Source organism: Archocentrus centrarchus, chromosome 1 (genome assembly GCF_007364275.1).
Source record: "Archocentrus centrarchus isolate MPI-CPG fArcCen1 chromosome 1, fArcCen1, whole genome shotgun sequence".
Lineage (NCBI taxonomy): Eukaryota > Metazoa > Chordata > Actinopteri > Cichliformes > Cichlidae > Archocentrus > Archocentrus centrarchus.
This window is the reverse complement of record NC_044346.1, coordinates 10,698,495-10,716,846: the sequence shown is the minus strand read 5'-3', so window position 1 is coordinate 10,716,846 and position 18,352 is coordinate 10,698,495. Positions and strand designations below refer to the sequence as shown.

At 42.4% G+C, this 18,352-nt stretch overlaps 1 protein-coding gene across 6 annotated transcripts in view; it reads right to left on the bottom strand.

The window, feature by feature from the left end:
* Positions 1-17,449, bottom strand: part of radil (Ras association and DIL domains) — a 33,851-nt gene extending 16,402 nt beyond the window's left edge. For 2 of the 6 annotated variants that reach the window (XM_030738930.1, XM_030738966.1), the window contains exons 1-5: positions 16,446-16,642; positions 14,483-14,519; positions 14,202-14,299; positions 13,194-13,309; positions 9,587-10,094 (exon numbers count right to left, since the gene is read on the bottom strand). In XM_030738930.1, the coding sequence (XP_030594790.1) occupies positions 9,587-10,094; positions 13,194-13,277 (592 nt within the window). In that variant the 5' untranslated portion in view covers positions 13,278-13,309; positions 14,202-14,299; positions 14,483-14,519; positions 16,446-16,642. Of the gene's footprint in view, positions 1-9,586; positions 10,095-13,193; positions 13,310-14,201; positions 14,300-14,482; positions 14,520-16,036; positions 16,643-17,053 lie in introns of those variants that run through there. The other 4 variants (XM_030738942.1, XM_030738936.1, XM_030738949.1 and 1 more) reach the window with 4 other exon arrangements.
* Between the last annotated feature and the right edge of the window lie 903 nt (positions 17,450-18,352).

Here is an 18,352-nt window from a genome sequence, read left to right as displayed (position 1 = left end):
AGCTCCTCATGGCTTGAGTCTGAGGACGTTTGAGGCCATGCGATGGGTCACACAGATTTACCCACACACTCTATATCACTGGCAATGGGGGTGGCACTGGTGACGACGCAGGTAGAGGTGGTCTTCATGGCAATGACTGACAGCCACCCTACCTGAGGCCAGTCCCCACCTTTAGAGCTGGACTGTACCACTCGGCCACACCGCAGGGGGGAGCTCCTGTGTTTGCCCAGCCCAGACCGACCCATTAGAGCCGCCAGGAATTGGGGGGTTTTGGGCCCTACAGCAGGGTGGGAGGGGTTAGGAGGGGGGTAAGGTGAGAAAACACCCCAACACCAAGGACAGAATAACCCCGAATCACACACACAGACACACATATACCATCCGCACAACACAGGACATACATGCAGAAGAGAGTCTGTTGTGCTTTAAGTGAGAAACATCAGCAGTTAGTAGAGAAAGATACACAGTTAAAGGTGTGAGTTACAGGACTTTCCCTTCTAACACATCACTGACAAATTAGTTACACTTTCCATTAGAAACTTTGTATGTGTGTTGCCTTTATTGATCTTTAATTTGGGTCTGTTTAGATGTTGTGCAGTGATATCAAATTGGATGCCTGCTGCAGGCTCTCAGATGAAGAAAACCAGTAAAAAGGGACATAAAGTATACCACTGAAAGATAATTAGGGGTGTAAAGATTTATCTACATCCACTGTTTGGTTCGCACTTTAATTTTTAGTCTACTGTTTAATCATTCATCCATCCATTCATTTTCCTTATAATCCAATTCAGATTCAGAGTCACAGGGGGGCTGGTGCCTATCCCAGCTGTGAGAGAGAAAGAGGCAAGGTGCACCCAGGACAGGTCGCTAGTCTATTCTATTATTTGTACCTCTGTTAATGTTTAGTAGGGAATAAAGAGTAAAATTGTTGCACACTGCCTAAAAAATGTAGTAACTGTTAATAGAAACAAACCCTAATGAGTCAAGTGAGGAGGAGTGAAACCACAGCAGACATGATAATTTGATCATGAGTGGATTGACACTGAAACAAAAAATGCACACAGAGTCACACAGCTGACTAGCGTAAGCATCATGAGTGTATGGCTAATTAGCCTCAATACCAAATGGGCTGCGCAATTAATCAAATTTTAATCTCGATCACGATTTTGGCTTCTCACAATTAAATGAACATGACTGGGCAATAATAAAAATGTGTGCATCACTAATTAAAATGCAAAGCAAAAGAAAACCAAGCACTCCCTAAAGCAGCGCCTGACCACGTGCCTCCCTGTGTCAATCACAGCTGTTCCCTGCAGCTCCTGGGCTGGCCTGGATGTGTAACACTACGTTAAGAGACAAAAAAATTCAAATGTCTGGCACAACAGAAGGTGAAGAGCTTGTCCCTCAAAGCAGATTATGATCCACTGTTAGGGCCAGAAAAAAGAATTCAAATGCAAAGAGTGCTGTAGAGTTGTGTCTGCACCATAAAAGCAAAATAACTAACTTATTATGTTGTTATTATTATATTATTACGTAAGACATGTTATACCCTCGCGCAATTATTTTTCAAAAGTGAAAAAAACCCCCACACTGTATGCAAAACCTCACAGGTGGAAATGGAGAGGGCTCTCACACCTGTCGAGTGCTTTGCTATGAGTTTTATTCACATCCATCGTGCAGGTACAATGAATGGAGTGAAAGACTTTATACACTGCTCAAAAAAATAAAGGGAACACTTAAACAACACAGTATAACTCCAAGTAAATCAAACTTCTGTGAAATCAAACTGTCCACTTAGGAAGCAACACTGATTGACAATCAGTTTCACATGCTGTTGTGCAAATGGAATAGACAACAGGTGGAAATTATTGGCAATTAGCAAGACACACTCAATAGACCACAGACCACTTCTCAGTACCTATGCTTTCTGGTTGATGTTTTGGTCACTTTTGAATGTTGGTGGTGCTTTCACACTCGTGGTAGCATGAGACGGACACTACAACCCACACAAGTGGCTCAGGTAGTGCAGCTCATCCAGGATGGCACATCAATGCGAGCTGTGGCAAGAATGTTTGCCGTGTCTGTCAGCGTAGTGTCCAGAGGCTGGAGGCGCTACCAGGAGACAGGCCAGTACATCAGGAGACGTGGAGGAGGCCGTAGGAGGGCAACAACCCAGCAGCAGGACCGCTACCTCCGCCTTTGTGCAAGGAGGAACAGGAGGAGCACTGCCACAGCCCTGCAAAATGACCTCCAGCAGGCCACAAATGTGCATGTGTCTGCACAAACGGTTAGAAACTGACTCCATGAGGATGGTACGAGGGCCCGACGTCCACAGATGGGGGTTGTGCTCACAGCCCAACACCGTGCAGGACGCTTGGCATTTGCCAGAGAACACCAGGATTGGCAAATTTGCCACTGGCGCCCTGTGCTCTTCACAGATGAAAGCAGGTTCACACTGAGCACAGTGACAGACGTGACAGAGTCTGGAGACGCCGTGGAGAGCGATCTGCTGCCTGCAACATCCTTCAGCATGACCGGTTTGGCAGTGGGTCAGTAATGGTGTGGGGTGGCATTTCTTTGGAGGGCCGCAAAGCCCTCCATGTGCTCGCCAGAGGTAGCATGACTGCCATTAGGTACCAAGATGAGATCCTCAGACCCCTTGTGAGACCATACGCTGGTGCGGTTGGCCCTGGGTTCCTCCTAATGCAGGACAATGCTAGACCTCATGTGGCTGGAGTGTGTCAGCAGTTCCTGCAAGATGAAGGCATTGAAGCTATGGACTGGCCCGCCTGTTCCCCAGACCTGAATCCGATTGAGCACATCTGGGACATCATGTCTCACTCCATCCACCAATGTCACGTTGCACCACAGACTGTCCAGGAGTTGGCAGATGCTTTAGTCCAGGTCAGGGAGGAGATCCCTCAGGAGACCATCTGCCACCTCATCAGGAGCACGCCCAGGCATTATAGGGAGGTCATACAGGCACGTGGAGGCCACACACAATAATGAACCTCATTTTGACTTGTTTTAAGGACATTACATCAAAGTTGGATCAGCCTGTAGTGTGTTTTTCCACTTTTGTGTGTGACTCCAAATCCAGGCCTCCATTGGTTAATAAATTTGATTTCCATTGATGATTTTTGTGTGATTTTGTTGTTAGCACATTCAGCTTTGTACAGAACAAAGTTAACAGAACAAAGTTTTAATTAACAGGAATGTAGCACAAGGTAACGGTGAAAGCAGTGCCCCGTTTGTTTAATTTAGTGTTAAGCTTTTGTACAATTTTTAAAAAATTTATATTTTTATTTTGATGCAAAGATTTGTACTTTAGCAGGAATGTCACACAGCATGGATGTGAAAGCACTGACAATAATTTAAAAAAAAACTGTGTCACAACAAATAAATAATCATGATCTCAATATTGATCAAAATAATCATGACCCTCATTTTGGTCATAATTGTGCAGCCCTATCAAATGTCTTTATTTATCATCTATCTTAAACAGAAGCTCAGTAAACTGTCTTTCAACACAAAGCTCAGCTCATCTATCACATCTATTAGAAATGTAATGATGGCTAACAGATCAAGCCGAGGGGGGTGGCAGTGTATCATGATATGGGAAGATGAACGCAGCCACGAGATGGCAGATGTTTGTATCACATTTGTAGTCTTGGTTTTGCAGCTGTTATACATCGAATGATAAGTAAAATAATTTGGCTGTGATGTGCTACATATGTGTTGAAAATCCTGGAGTACCTTTAAAGTGCAATCTCCTTTTCAGAAAGTGTGTGTGAGAATACACAAACTTCACACATGGGCATGCAACCTCACACACAGAGAAGGAGAGAAAAAGAGACGAGTTGAAGACAGAGGCAGAAAGACTTCAGGGTGTGACTTCTATTAGCATTACAACACAACAGAGAAAAGGTTAGTGTGAAAATGAAAATGTGTATTAATATGTATTAGTTAATAAAGCTGTATCGCACAAAGTGTTCTCAGACACTATATAAAGGGGAGTTAAGTTCTAGTTTTCCATCCATCCTAAAGAACAGTGAAGACTTCTTTTAAAGGATAAGGCTGGTGATAATCTTTATTTCATTTATTTACAAATCCAGTAAAATAGCAAAGCTAACAATGAACTGCCGTTTTTAACCAAACGATGGACCACTCGATCTACCATTTGCTCAACGTAGTAGAAACACTGCGCAAACACTAATACTGAAATGTTTTAGGTTAACTACAAATGTTGTTTTTATTTAACCATTAAACTTAAACTTTCAGAAATGCTCTTAATGACATTTATTTATACAAATGACACTGATGCATGAGTGCCAAAAACTGCAGTTCAGATAAAATGTACAAAACGGGTTTGGCTTCTATAGTTAATTTACCCCTTCATAACAACTGTTTGAGGGCTGAATTTAACTTCATAAAGGTGCAGTAGTTAGGATCTGGCTGCTTTGACTGACATATTGGTCTATAAATGGAGCTCTAACTGAACTGCATCTGAAGGGCCTCACCTGTGCTAATTCCAGTCACTGAATTGGTCGTCTCAGCCATGTTTTTGGTGTTTGTGTCTTTGGAGCCTTTTCAATGGAACTGTCTGAGAAATAATAATGGGAGCTACAGCTCATCCAAGAAGTCTCTGCTAACCTGTTGCTTAACACTAATTAGCCGATGTCTCTGTCTGTGCTGTGTTCACATACAGCTTATGGCTGCAGCTTGCTAACAAAGTTTGCTAGTGTTGCCTGCTGATAAATGAGCCCTCCACTCTACTGTCCAAATACAGTAGCTCTGAAACAACATTACGGTCTCCAAAGTGTTAACACTGAGGCTTCACAAGCCAAAGGTGGCTGTAGCCATCATTTATGTACAGTCTATATTTCCAGTGGCATGCTGTGTTATCATAAGTTTAAAATGCTCACATGTTAACACAACTGAAAACCTTCCTAATTAAAGAATCAATAAATTTGGTTAGTTAAGTGTGTGGTGCATCAGCAAAAAGTGTTTGTTTTTTTTTTTTTACAAAAATGTGCACTACTCATGTGAGAGCAGCTCAAATTAGCTCTAACCAGAAGAGACAGAGAAGCGGAAGGTCCCTGTTAACAACTGAGCAAAAGGACAAGTAGATCAGAGCGTCTAATTTGAGAAACAAATGCCTCAGGTCCTCAACTGGCAGATTATTAAATGATACACTGAAAGTATCAGCCTCGGTGTCAAAGGCAGAGTCACGAAGAAGAAGCCACATCTGTGATTAGCCAATAAAAAGAAGGATTCAGATGTGATAAAGAGCTATTTACTGAATGAGCATTCAGTACTGTTACAGTACTGGTACTGTTTTTATATAATGAAGTGAGGCCATCTGGCAGGAGAAGCAGAAGAAAAAAATGGGATGTGTCCAGATTACTTCAGTACACCGACAGGTAGAAAGCTAAAGGTCTGGAAGACTGCAACTGGTGAAAATGAGCCAAGTTTTAAGGACAAAAATACTTTTAACATTTTCAGTGTTTTTAGTATTTTTACTATTAAGCTTGCAAATAATTTGATGGGAGAAAGGATTTTCACTAGTAAAAACCTACAAAGCAAAGTGGAAAACATTATGACAATGAGGAAATGATGTCATGTATCATCAACCAAGCATAAACTAACCTTTCAGATATGTTCGCTCAAGTTATTAACGTGGAAATGAAAAATTCCCAGAGCAGCAACCACCAACCTTATGCTTTAAAGATCTTATGCTACCATCTGCATGAATACTGTCTACCTACTGACCCAAACAATTATCCAACTGTACCTAAGATTAGTGCACAAAATGCCACTCTGATAACCACTGGGGAGGAAAACATTCAGCCCCACAATATCAAAGTATTTCTAGAAGTAAGTCTCACCACTAGGGAGCCATCTTCCCCTCCGGGCACATATTTGGCAGTCATTAAAGCGTTATCTAAATGAACTTCCAACGGTCACCAGGACATAAAAACACATATACTGTTTAGAATAAGCAGTCAAATCTGATTTTAAAAAATGCTCACAAATAAGCTTTAAAAAGTTTTTTTTCTCCCATGAAGTTATACACCAAGATTTCAATTCAGCAGCCTTTGAGTACCATGGGGTGGCTGTGGCTAAGGAGGTACAGCAGGTAGTCTACTAATCAGAAGGTTGGTGGTTCAACCCCTGGCTGCTCCAGTCTGTGTACCAAAGTATCCTTGGGCAAGATACTGAATGCATCTATTGGACTGTGAATGTGCACCTGGCATAAAAAGACTTGCATGAAGCGCTTTGAGTGCTCAGGTAAAGTAGAAAAGTGTTATATAAGAACCAGTCCATTTACCATGTCTTTCTCTTACATAATGTGTGTCCAAAACTGCAACAAGATGGCCTAAAAATATGTCTAGTTAGCTGTTATCTAAGCCTGTTTCAGACATAAAGTTACCCCCCTGTAGAGAGTATGAAAGATGGATGTAGCTTCCGAGTGGCAAAATAAACCACAGCGGAAAGGCCTTAAACCTACATTTGTTTTAATGGCCAGAATCAGCCCCTGCGACTCCTTTAGCCAGATCAGGTCGCAGCTCTTAACACTTTCCTGATGATACAAATAGTTTTAGGTCATACTGAATGAAACTTGTTAATTTTGTAATTTATGGTCATTCTTAGAGTCAGAGAGGAGGATTATCCACAGTAAGCGGAAGAAAATGGAAGGACAGATGGATGTTTATTGGCTAGCACCTTATGATCAGCAAGTTGTTAGCTAATGAGCATGTGGTGTCCATGGTTTCAGAGTCAGATTCACCCTTTGCTCTTCATGTATGTTTTCAGAACATCCATCCATCCATTCAATTTAGGGTTGTCATAGGTCTCCAATCTGTCGCAGGGCTAGCACATAGAGACAGTCATTAACTTAGACTTGCATTCAAATCTATGATCAATATCACCAGTTAACCTAACCCCACACATGTTTTGGATTGTTGAAGGAAGCTAGAGTACCAGAAGAGAACCCACGCAGACACAGTGAAGAATACACAGACTGGATTCAAACCTGGGACCTTCTTGCTGTGAGGTGATGGTGCTAACCACCACACCACCATGCCACCCAGCATCAAAAACAAAAGCCCTCAGTTTGAATCTTTGTAACGGTGTGTCACTAACCAGTGGCTGCCATTATGGTGGCTACATTACCTACAATGGGGTGGCTGTAGCTCAGTAGGTAGAGCAGGTCACCTACTGATCGGAAGGTCAGCGGTTCGATTCCTGGCTATTCCAGGTTACGTGCCAATGTATCCTTGGGCAAGATACTTAACCCCAAGTTGCTCTCTGACTGTCCTGTCGGAGTATGAATGTGTGTGAATGTTAGTTAATTAAAAGCACTTAGCTTAGTAGAAACATGGAAGTGCTTGTATGAATGTGAGTGCATGTAAAAACGTGTTGTGTAAGCGCTTTGAGGTCTCTGACTGAGTAGAAAAGCGCTATATAAGAGCTAGTCCATTTACATCCATGTTTTATACTGTGTCTTGCCCATAGACAGTATAAAACATGGATGTAGATTTTGGGTCAGAAAAATTAAGCTAATGTGGAAGTGCCTTAAACCTGGATTCCAGTTCTTTAAAATCAAAGCTATCTTGACCTCACTAAACATCTTCCTGCCGAGTTTATGAGCTCAGTGACTTGTTTTGTATTGTACTGAATAAAAAATAAAGTCTTTTTTGTAAATCTTGCTCATACTATGCTTAAAAATGGAGGATTATCAGTGGTATTGGCTAACCACTTGTCAGTCACAAGTGGTTAGCCAATGAGCATGTGGTTTCACAGTCAGACCTGCCCCTCCTCGCATCTGATTTTCACATCTGATTTTTTGTAACCCAGTTTGCAATGGCGGAAACCCTGAATGTTCAAAACAGGAGTTAAGAAACTAATGTGTGACATTGCTGTAGCTATACTGTTATACTGTTGTACTGTCTCTGGTCTGGCAGTCACAGCTTTCTGAATGATATACATTCAACTGCGGTGCACACTGCCAAAATGCTCTGGCTTAACATACAGAAATATAGTTGCCTAAAACTGACATTTGGATATTTGACTTATTAATGACAAAACCACTTCCTGAGCGTGAAGAAATAGCAAGTGCTAGGATCCCTGTAAAGTCCTGAATTGAATTTAAAACCTTCTCTTCTTTTCCCCCCTCACCTTCAACCAGACACAGCAGACCACCCCATCCCTGAGCCTGGTTCTGCCAGAGGTTTCTTCCTGTTAAAAGTTTTAGTTTAGCTTTATAAAAGGAGTTCCTCTTTCCCACTGTCACCAAGTGCTTCCTCATGGGAATTGTCTGATTGTTGGGGTTTCATTTTAATAATCTATGGTATTTACCTTACAATATAAAATACCTTGAGGCAACTGTTGCTCTGAGTTTGTGCTATTGAATTGTTTTCCCCACTCTTTTTGCCACTGGTGCTTTATGGTTTATTGCCAGTGTCCACATTTTTCTCATGAAAACCTACATTTACAAGATATTTATAAAAAATACAGTTCTGAGTTCTTTACTCTGTTGGAAGTACATCCAACCAAAAAGAAGCCTGTAGTGATTTTTTCAGCGTTTGGCTTGCAGACAGAATTGACAAGGAGGCACCTTCACACAAAGTCAGTGGAGAGGCCTGACGTGTTTTCCCCTCTGGTGCGGGCAGGACTTAAACATGCACTGTTTTTATACACAAACGAAAAAAGGAGATTACTAAGCAACTCTCTGGCCACCACATAAGTTGACATGGCAACCAGTAAACCCTGGCATGCTTCATGAGAAATGTGTTGCTGCTATGTGTGACAGCGAGGCTGAAAATACTTGCTCCATCTCTGCTAAAAACCACAGTTGCTGCGCGTGAGCGTGAGCGCGTGCGTGTGTAAATGGCAAACTTTTCATCAATCAGTAAACCAATTACACACAAAAGGTCACGTCATGGTTTCAACAACAGCACACGGGCACAGTGTGGAGCAGTCTTCATAGTGCTGCATTGCAGATATAAAGTCACAACTGTTGTTTACCTGAGTTTCCTGAATCTACAGAATAGAGAGAATCTCGCTCAGGTGTGCGCAGCTTCGTGCAGGTACTTTAATAGGAACTGCTACTGTGTCACTGTAGTACAGTGTCATTCATTAGAAACACCAGAGTGCCCACACCCATCCACACCTCCGGTTTTAAAGGCTTCAGCTTTCACTCAATCAATCGACCAGCTGTCCATGCATTTCACCTGCACTGTGCTGTGTGTGTTTCTTTAAATGTTAAATGGCACAGGAGCTTGTGCCTCTAATAGAAACCTAAATGAAATACTTTGTCCTCACAGCACCTCCATATAAACATACACTCATACAATATCTTGTCTACGCGATAATAACTATGACGAAAGGTTTTATTCTGCATCTCCCCTCACACACCCACACATACACACACACACACACACAGACTGCAGAGGAGCTAACGAGCTGTGCTTTTCTGCTGAGTTTGACACGTTAGGAAAGGAAGGGAATTAGACCAGCTGCTGAGTGCGTACCTGACTACCTGTGCGTGTGTGTTTGTGCCTTTCTTTGTGTGTTTCCTCACCAGCCGTGATGGTATCCTTCTCCTTGGCATTTAGTTCCTCCACCTCTGCTCTCCTGCGCAACTCAAACCTGCGAGCGTGTCCTTCTCGGGGCTTCCACAGCTCTTGGAGCAACAGTGGCTTTTCATTGTCCCCCAGCGCTCGCAAGCATTCAGTCCGCCACCCTCCTCCTCCTCCGATCATGCCCCCTCCCTCGAAACGTCCGATCACATCGCACAGGACGTAAGAGTGGGCAGCATCTTTGTTGAGCGAGTACCGCTCAAGTGCCTCTTTCACAAGTTCCTGCGCACTAGAACGCGGCGTGGCCAGGACGCTCTTGTAATTGGCACCGGCACAGATTTCGTCTCCGAAAATCTTCAACACCCCGGGGGCCGAGCTCTGCGTGGAGAGTTCAGCTGGGTCATCCGCCGGCCGCTCTGGGGGTTCAGTCGTCGAGCGCCGGTCCCCTCGGGTGTTTGTTCCAGTTTCTGTAGGGACACGGTCTCTGTAACTTAATGTGCGGTACAGGACCTGGCAAACAGACAAAAACAGTGAATGTACTGCAGGGCCACTCAATCACAGGCATTATGTATAGTGTCTATTAAAAGGACCTGCATGTTTAAAAAACACATTTACTTGAAGAGCCGTGCTACTATGTGTATGACTTTGGTTTTATGTTATCTCTGGAATGAACATCCTCATCAGCAGACTGGATGTGCTCACTATACAGATTTATTTTTTAAAGGCACGTAAAGTGACTCGTCACAGCAGGAGAAGCACAGGTGAAACGGTTACTGTGGCTCAGTTCCACCAAGTGTCCCACTAAGCCATGACAGTGAGCCAGCATGCACAATAACAAAATGGAGCACACCCATTTTTAACGGTGAGCTGAGATAGCTCCTTATACACAATGAACCAAAATATTTAAATAGCCTGTTATTCTGCATACAGACACTGTGGTTCTTTGTGTTAAATGTGCTAAATGCTTATGCAGTGTACTTATTCCATATTTGTTTAGCATTTCGGGACATCTCTCAGTCATATACATATACAGTCATGTAATTATTTGATTCCCTGATGAATTTGAAGTTTCCTCACCTACAAAGAAATGATCAGTCTCTAATTTTTATGGTTCTTTAATTTTAATTAATGGGGGTGAAACAGAATATCAACCAAAAATCCAGAAAAAACACTTTACATTAAAAGTTAGAAATTGATTTGAATGTTATTGAGTTAAATAAGTATTTGATCACCAAGCGAAGCATGACTTGGCGGAGAAACCCTTGTTGGCAAGCACAGTGGTAAGATGTTTCCTGTAATTGATCACCAGGTTTGCACACATCTCAGGAGGGATTTTGCTCCACGTCTCTTTAAGGAAACTCTGTAAATCCTTTAGGTTTCTTGGCTGCCGCTTGTTAACCTGAAACTTCAGCTCCCTCCACAGATTTTCTATAAGATTGAGGTCTGGAGACTGGCTGGGCCACTGCATGACCTTGACCTGCTTCTTCTTTAGCCACTCCTTTGTTGCATTGGAAGTATGTTTTGGATCATTGTCATCCTGGAAGACCCACCCACCACCCATCTTCAGTGTTCTGGCTGAGGGAAGGAGGTTCTCATCCAAGATTTTACAGTGCATGGCCCCATCCTGTGGTGAAGTCATCCTGTACCCTTAGCAGAAAAACAGCCCCAAAGCATGTTTCCACCTCCGTGCTTGACTGTGGGGATGGTGTTCTTTGGATCACACTCAGCACTCGAGTTGATGCTGAAGAGCTCAATTTCAGTTTCATCTGACCGCAGCACTTTCTCAAAGCCTTCTCTGAATCATTTAGATGTTCACTGGCAAACTCAAGATGGGCCTGTACATGTGCCTTCTTAAACAGGGGGACCTTGCGGGGGCTGCAAATTTCAGTCTAACACGTAGCATGTTACCAGTTTTGTTCTTGGTGACTGTGGTCCCAACTGCCTTCAGACCATTATCAAGCTCCTCCTGTGTAGTTTTGTGCTGGTCCACCACCTTTCTCATAATCAGGGTAAGATCTTGCACCAGATTATTTCTTCCATTTCTGAATAATGACACCAACAGTTGTCACCTTCTCACCAAGTTTCTTGCTGATGGTCTTGTAGCCAATTGCAGCCTACTGCAGGTCTACAGCCTTGTCTCTGACTTCCTTTGACAGCTCTTTGGTCTTGCCCATGGTGGTGAAGAGGTTGGATTGGAAGAGAGTCTGTGGACAGGTGTGCTTTATACACATAACAAGCTGAGATCAGGAGTATCTGTAATTGATTGATTGATTGTAATCTGTGTGCCACATGGACACACAGCTGATCTGTGGGAGCCAGATTCTGGCTGGGTTGTAGGGGATCAAATACTTGTTCCACTCAATGACATTCAAACTTTTATGTAATGTGTTTTCTTTATACTGTCTCTCTCCATTAAAATGAAACTACCATACAGATTAGAGACTTTTCGTTTCTTTGGAAGTGAGCAAACCTAAATTCAGCAGGAGATCAAATAATTATTTTCCCCACTGTAGTACAAAGCAGAGGCTGATGGGAATGTTGATATGACAACTGTGCCCATGAAAAGGAAAAACCATGCCAGAGTTATAGATTTGGTGGTTGTCCTCTTCGAGGTCATCTTCTCATTAATATCTGCAGTGCTCCCAGCTTTCTTTCTACCTTGAACTCCTTAATAAGAGCTGAGTATCTGGCAACAACCACGGTAAGAGTCCATAGGTATCTTAGCCTAAGCACAACCATAGGGGTTGTGCACTGTACATTTATCAGTGTAAAGTTCTTCTGTAATGTCCTGTGGCATCTGAGCGAGGACACCTGACTGAAACAAACTGAGCTGCTGTGGACGCCACTGTGTGCCCACTCAGAGAGCACGCTAGAATCCCCAAAATTTTCTGCCCTGACCAAAACAAACTTCTCTTACCAACCACCCTACTCCCCAGATTTGGCTTCTTGCAACGACTTTGCTGATGCAAAGTGAAAATCTGAATGAACTGTTTGTCACATACTGGAGGAGAATGCATCTTAAATGCAGCATTTCACAAGGAGACGAGCTTGAAGGGTACAGCAACCAAATTTCAGTTGGGTACGGTTTTTGCTTTTCATAGATAACGTGTGGAACCCTTTAGTTGCAACTCTTATTTTTGCAAGTATTTGTAATAAAGCAGTATAAAACAAATCCAACTTTTTGACCTGGTGATTAATAAAAAGTTAGAAGATCACAATGTTTAATCCAACAAGGGAATGAGCCTGAGCCCCATCATGGCACTGGAGGAAAAGTCAGGGAAGTATTGGTCACTATGAAAGGTCGTATCTTTTGACAATCCATGCCAAAAGTTGTTGGGATATTCCATTCAGGACCAGCATAGTAGACTGACTGACACAGAGTCAAGTCGCTAATGTGGATGACATTCAGTCCAATTTACAGATCGTAAGAAAATACGTTTTTAATACAGGTAAGCTGACACTAAGTGTTCACAATATGTCAAACAAGCAAGCGCTATTATTATATTGTGTTGTATTGTATTTGTTTTATTCAGTTATGAACTTTATTTGACCTGGATGCTCTCATCTGGTGAGTGTGTTTCTATAAGTTGAGTGTTTGTGTGTGAGCACCTGCGTGAAGGTCCTGCTCTGACGTTTCAAGCGGCTCTTGGATGGCAGGGACATACTCGCCCCAGAGGAAGAACCGTAGAACATGATGCCGCTGTTTTACTTCACAGACTCCACAACTGGTGGGCAAGCACATACATTTTAGATCCTTTGCTTTTAATCCCATGCACAGGAATTAGATGTTTCCAGTAGGGATTCACCAATCTGATATCTGGATCAAATATCCGATCCTGACTCAGAAGGTTGGACCAGATTTAACTCTTGTTGTGGAGCTTTTATTGCACTTACGGTTAACATAACACGTTGCTGTCAATTTGATTATTATTGTTCCACTTCACCTGTCTTCTATCAGCTCCACTCCACACATACTTGTGAAGAGACGTACTCACAGTGAGACTGAGAGCAGCAATAGGAGAAGCAAGAGTGACCATAAATAACAGCAGTACGCCGTTATTTACATCATATACATAAATCTCTCACACTGTGCTAAAGTGAGACTAGTGCAAATAATAATACATACATACATATTTAATTTTTTTAAATTTTATTTTCATTTTTATTTTCATCCAGTTGCCATTAATTTACTAATAAATACCAATTTATGAAAACAATGTTTGTGCCTGTTTTATCCGGTTGCTTGCATATTAAAAGAATTATTCCCAGTGTCTTCCTTACAGCGAGGAACACAGCTTATTAATCTAACACTGGTATTTGATCTGCACTGGTACTAGATCTGTATCTGTAGCAACTGCATCAGAATGCACCGGAAGGAAAGATATCAGTATAATAGCTGACATGAAAAAAGCTGGATCAGTGCATCCCTAATTTCCAGATAACACACAAACACAGGAAAAACACACAACAACGGTGATGCTGAACATACAGCAACAGCATATACATAATATTTGTAGAGGATGATGATGCTAAAGGAAATCTAGTCTAATGGAAAATGTATCCACTGTAAACAGACCATGATAAAAAAATATATATGTGTGTGTGTGTTGTGAGTACCTTGATGCTGACAGTATTGTTGCCTCTATGTGCAGCAGCACAACGTGTACAGTTGCCTGTCATATGCTTTGCCTTTCACGTCACTGTCACCTTTCACACTGGAGAAATATAACAGATGATGTTCAGCTGAAGAATCTCAGTGGAGTTTAAAATCATTAGCAGCCTGTCTGCCTCCTCTGGAATTAAATAATACTTTCTGCTTTCAGCTTTTTAATGATTTTATTGAAAGCACTGAGCTGTTTTCACACCAGACTCTTGACTTTGTGTCTGCTGAAACTGACCTGGCCAGGACACTGTGCTGCAGGTAAAAACTTGATTCTGCAAAGATCAAAAATCAAGCAATGTTTGTAAGCCAATAAGCACTTAACAGATTATTTTTATGTTATTTGAAAATAAATCCATCTAGCATACAGCATTTTCTGTCAGCAACTATTCAGTTTTTGATGTATTAATATAATCATAAATCACAGAAAGGACAGAAATGACATAAAGCTGACTACTGGAAGCACTGTTAATTTAAATTTGCAAAGAATGAAGGCAAGCCTGAAACCTGAAATCACTAACAATTATTGTGTTTAATTTTATATATGCAGTCTTGAGTCACCCCTCTTTTATTTATGTTTTGCAATTTTTTAAAGTGGTCTTGAGCAATAGTTCTCCAGGCTTTGAAAGATTTTCTTTGGACATTGGCTGCTTTTTCACTCATCTGCAGTCCAGTCCTTGTACCTGACCATTTTCAGAGGAATTTTTTGTTTGTTAAGCCACTTAACACTTGCAAAAACACATAATTTGTTCCCATTTCTTTTGTTGAATCCATGAAAAATGTCAAAGATAACACAGTTTGACAGACATAAAATAATATTTTTGAACCAAAACGGAAAACTTAATAGGAAACTGGACAAGTGGAGGACAAAAAAGAAGAGGCTGTCCTAAAAAACTATCTACAGCAGATGAACAATATCTGAAAGTCATGGCCTTAAGAAATAGAAGAAATCCAGCAAAGACCTGACACAGTACCTGAGATAAGCATCTGACCCTTCAGCTGATTCATCTGCTGTTCACTGAAGCCTCATCAGAAATGGTCTCAGTAGAAGAGTGGCTGTGAAGAAGCCACTCTTAAAGAAGGGAAATCAATATGTACAGAGGAGATCAGAAAAGAGGCAGTGTCTACAGCCATAAACATGGTGGAGGCTCTGTCATGGTTTGGGGCTGCACTGCAGCTAGTGGTGCTGGAGATCTTGTCAAAGTTGATGGAATAATGAACACAGAAAAGTACCATCAGATTTTGGTCCACCATGTAATACCATCTGGAAAGTGTCTGATTGACAACAGCTTAATTTTTAACATGACAATGATCCCAAACATACTGCCAGTGCAGTAAAACCATACCTGGATAGAAAACACACAACGGAGAACTATCAGTCATGGACTGGCCTCTCTGTAGCCAGACCTCATCATTACTGATGCAGTGTGAGATCATCCTGACACAGAACAGAATAAAAGGCAGCCAACATTTAAAGAAGAGCTTTGAATGTCCTTCAAAAAAAATGGGAACTATTCCTGAAGACTACTGAAAGAAATTACAAGCGAGAGTTCAGACTGTAAATAAAGGTGTTCATTCCAAATATTGACTTTCAAGCTTGTTAGAATTGTACAAACTATGTTTTTGCTTTATATACTGTATTTCCACGTGTGCATGCACATGCTTCAATAAACTGCTGCACCTATTTCCTATTTTTTTAGCAAAGTATAAAGACCCCCCCCCCCCCCCCCCCCCCCCAAAAAAAAAAAAAAAAAATCCGACATCCACCTTCATCCGGGTCATGCGTCTTTACCTCAACAAGCAGGTCTGTTTCCCGTCTACACCCCTAAGGTGTGTCAGCTTCATTCTCGGCTTTGCATGAACTCTTTTAACCGATGAAGACCTTCAGTGGAGGTCTCATCAGGAACCAACTGCAGCAGGTGAAAGCAGAACCTCACACAGCCTGTTTCTACTGCATCTGGTTCCCTCTTGCAACCCTGAGTTCCTTTACAGCAAAAATATTTGGCAGACAACCTAAAAGGTGTTGTTGTAGCTGACTGTGCGAGAGGACTGGTGGGATAATGTGACTATTTTAAATGCCTGCTAATCCACGGTAATCTGGCTACTTGGCTGCAGTTAACTCAATCCTACACGCAGAAAGCAACACACATAGGGAGGGGAGTTAAATTTTGCATTGGGTAAACGAGGTTGCGTTTACTAACCCAGGAGGTAGTGTTACATTTGGTAACCATGTCACACCGACTTCTGACTCTCCGTGTGTCCTTGTCTTCACTCGCAGAAGGTCAGATTTAAACACTGCGTGCAGGAAAAAAAACGCACACCTACATTATATTATAATATAGGGCTGAACTTCTGACCGCTGTGGGTCTGCCCGTTATTTACAGCCAGTCCGTCTGTTTACGACTTCGGACTCACTGGTCGTCAGTAGCAACCGCCGTAGCAACAAAAGGCAGGAGAAGATCCTTAGAAATTAATCCGCGGACGAGTCGCCAGGCGCGGCACTGAAAACTCACAGCCTCGACCTCTGACGGCCAGCAGGTGTGTCTGTATTTCTGCAGGAGCTCTTTGCACACAATTAATGATCAGTTTTATCTAAATGTTGTTTGGACACCTGCGCAACACACAACAAAAAAGAAAAAAACATCTTTTCTTTTTTTTTTTCTTCTTTTTTTTGCATATCGGGGCGCAGAAAGCAGTGACGCGTCTGCCTGTGAATAAAATAGGTCGCGGAAAAGTTGATGAGTGATTCCAGCAGTGACAAGCCCAGTCCCCTGAGGACTCTCCCGGTGTCTGTTGCGTTTGTACTCACGCTGCCTGCAATGCGCGGCTCCATAGTGCTGGGGAATCCTTCTTGGCGTCTCTCTGATTCTCCCCCTACTAGGCAGAAAATCACAGGCTATAAATGTGGGGAGGAGAAAACACCCAGCTGCCCTGCTCCAAGCGACACACAGCCGTCCGGGGGTCCCACCCACATCCCCAAAACAGCCCGTTAACTTGGACGACAGCCAGCTGCTGTGGGCTCCTGCTCCCGTGTGCACATCTCCGCCGAGTGTCCAGCAATGCCCACAGCCTCCGGCAACCGCATTCCCACATCCACAGCGGTTCACTGACGAGCCGCGACGGAAACACCCGAGCTCTACGCGATGCTTCACCTCGGTGCACCTGCTCTGGCACCAGAGTGTGCAGACACGATGCCCCCTGGCGGACAGAGGCGGTGCGCTCACGGAGTACAGCGCTAGGTCCGAATAAGAAGGAAAGCAACAAAGTGGACTTTAACACGTGGCTTTTTTCATTATTAATATTTTTCAGCATTACCATATATATAATTTATAGATTAAGTCATTAATTAGGCCATAAATTACAATTTAATATTTACATTTTTCTTCAACTTTTTATTTGTTTGCATTAATAGCAGAGCTACAGTGTACAGAAAAAAGTACACCCTCTGTCAGTTCTAAGGTTTTATATATCAGGACACAATAAAAATTATCCTTACCAGATCTTACTTAAATAGAACCTCAGATGAACAACATGACATATGACACCATGTCATTATTTATTTAACACAAACTAAGCCAAAATGCAGAAGCAGTGAAAAACTATCTTGAATGTTGTGAATATTCTTTCTTACTGCACAATGATGGACTTCAAATTATCTGCAAATGGCCTTAAAATCTTTCCCAGCTTGACGGGCAGCAACATTTGCTTCTCTGAAAATTGTTGCTGATGTCTTTCCTCCTTAGCATTGTGCTAACACACACCTGAATGCTCCAGACCAGCAAACTGCTGAAACTTCTGCTTTTATAGAAGCGCTCACACTGGATGGTCATGTCCCATATTAAAGGATCCATTCCGGACACATTAGATCCCCTGCAATTTGCATACCGTCAGAACCGTTCAACTGATGATGCTGTTAATGCTGTTAATGCAGCCATCCATACAGCCCTCTCACACCTTGAAAATAAGGACACTTATGTTCGACTGCTGTTTATAGACTACAGTTCAGCTTTCAACACCGTCATCCCAAGCAGGCTGGTTGAAAAGCTGTTCACCCTCGGAATACCACCCTCCCTCTGCCGCTGGGTCTTGGACTTCCTTACAGACAGAC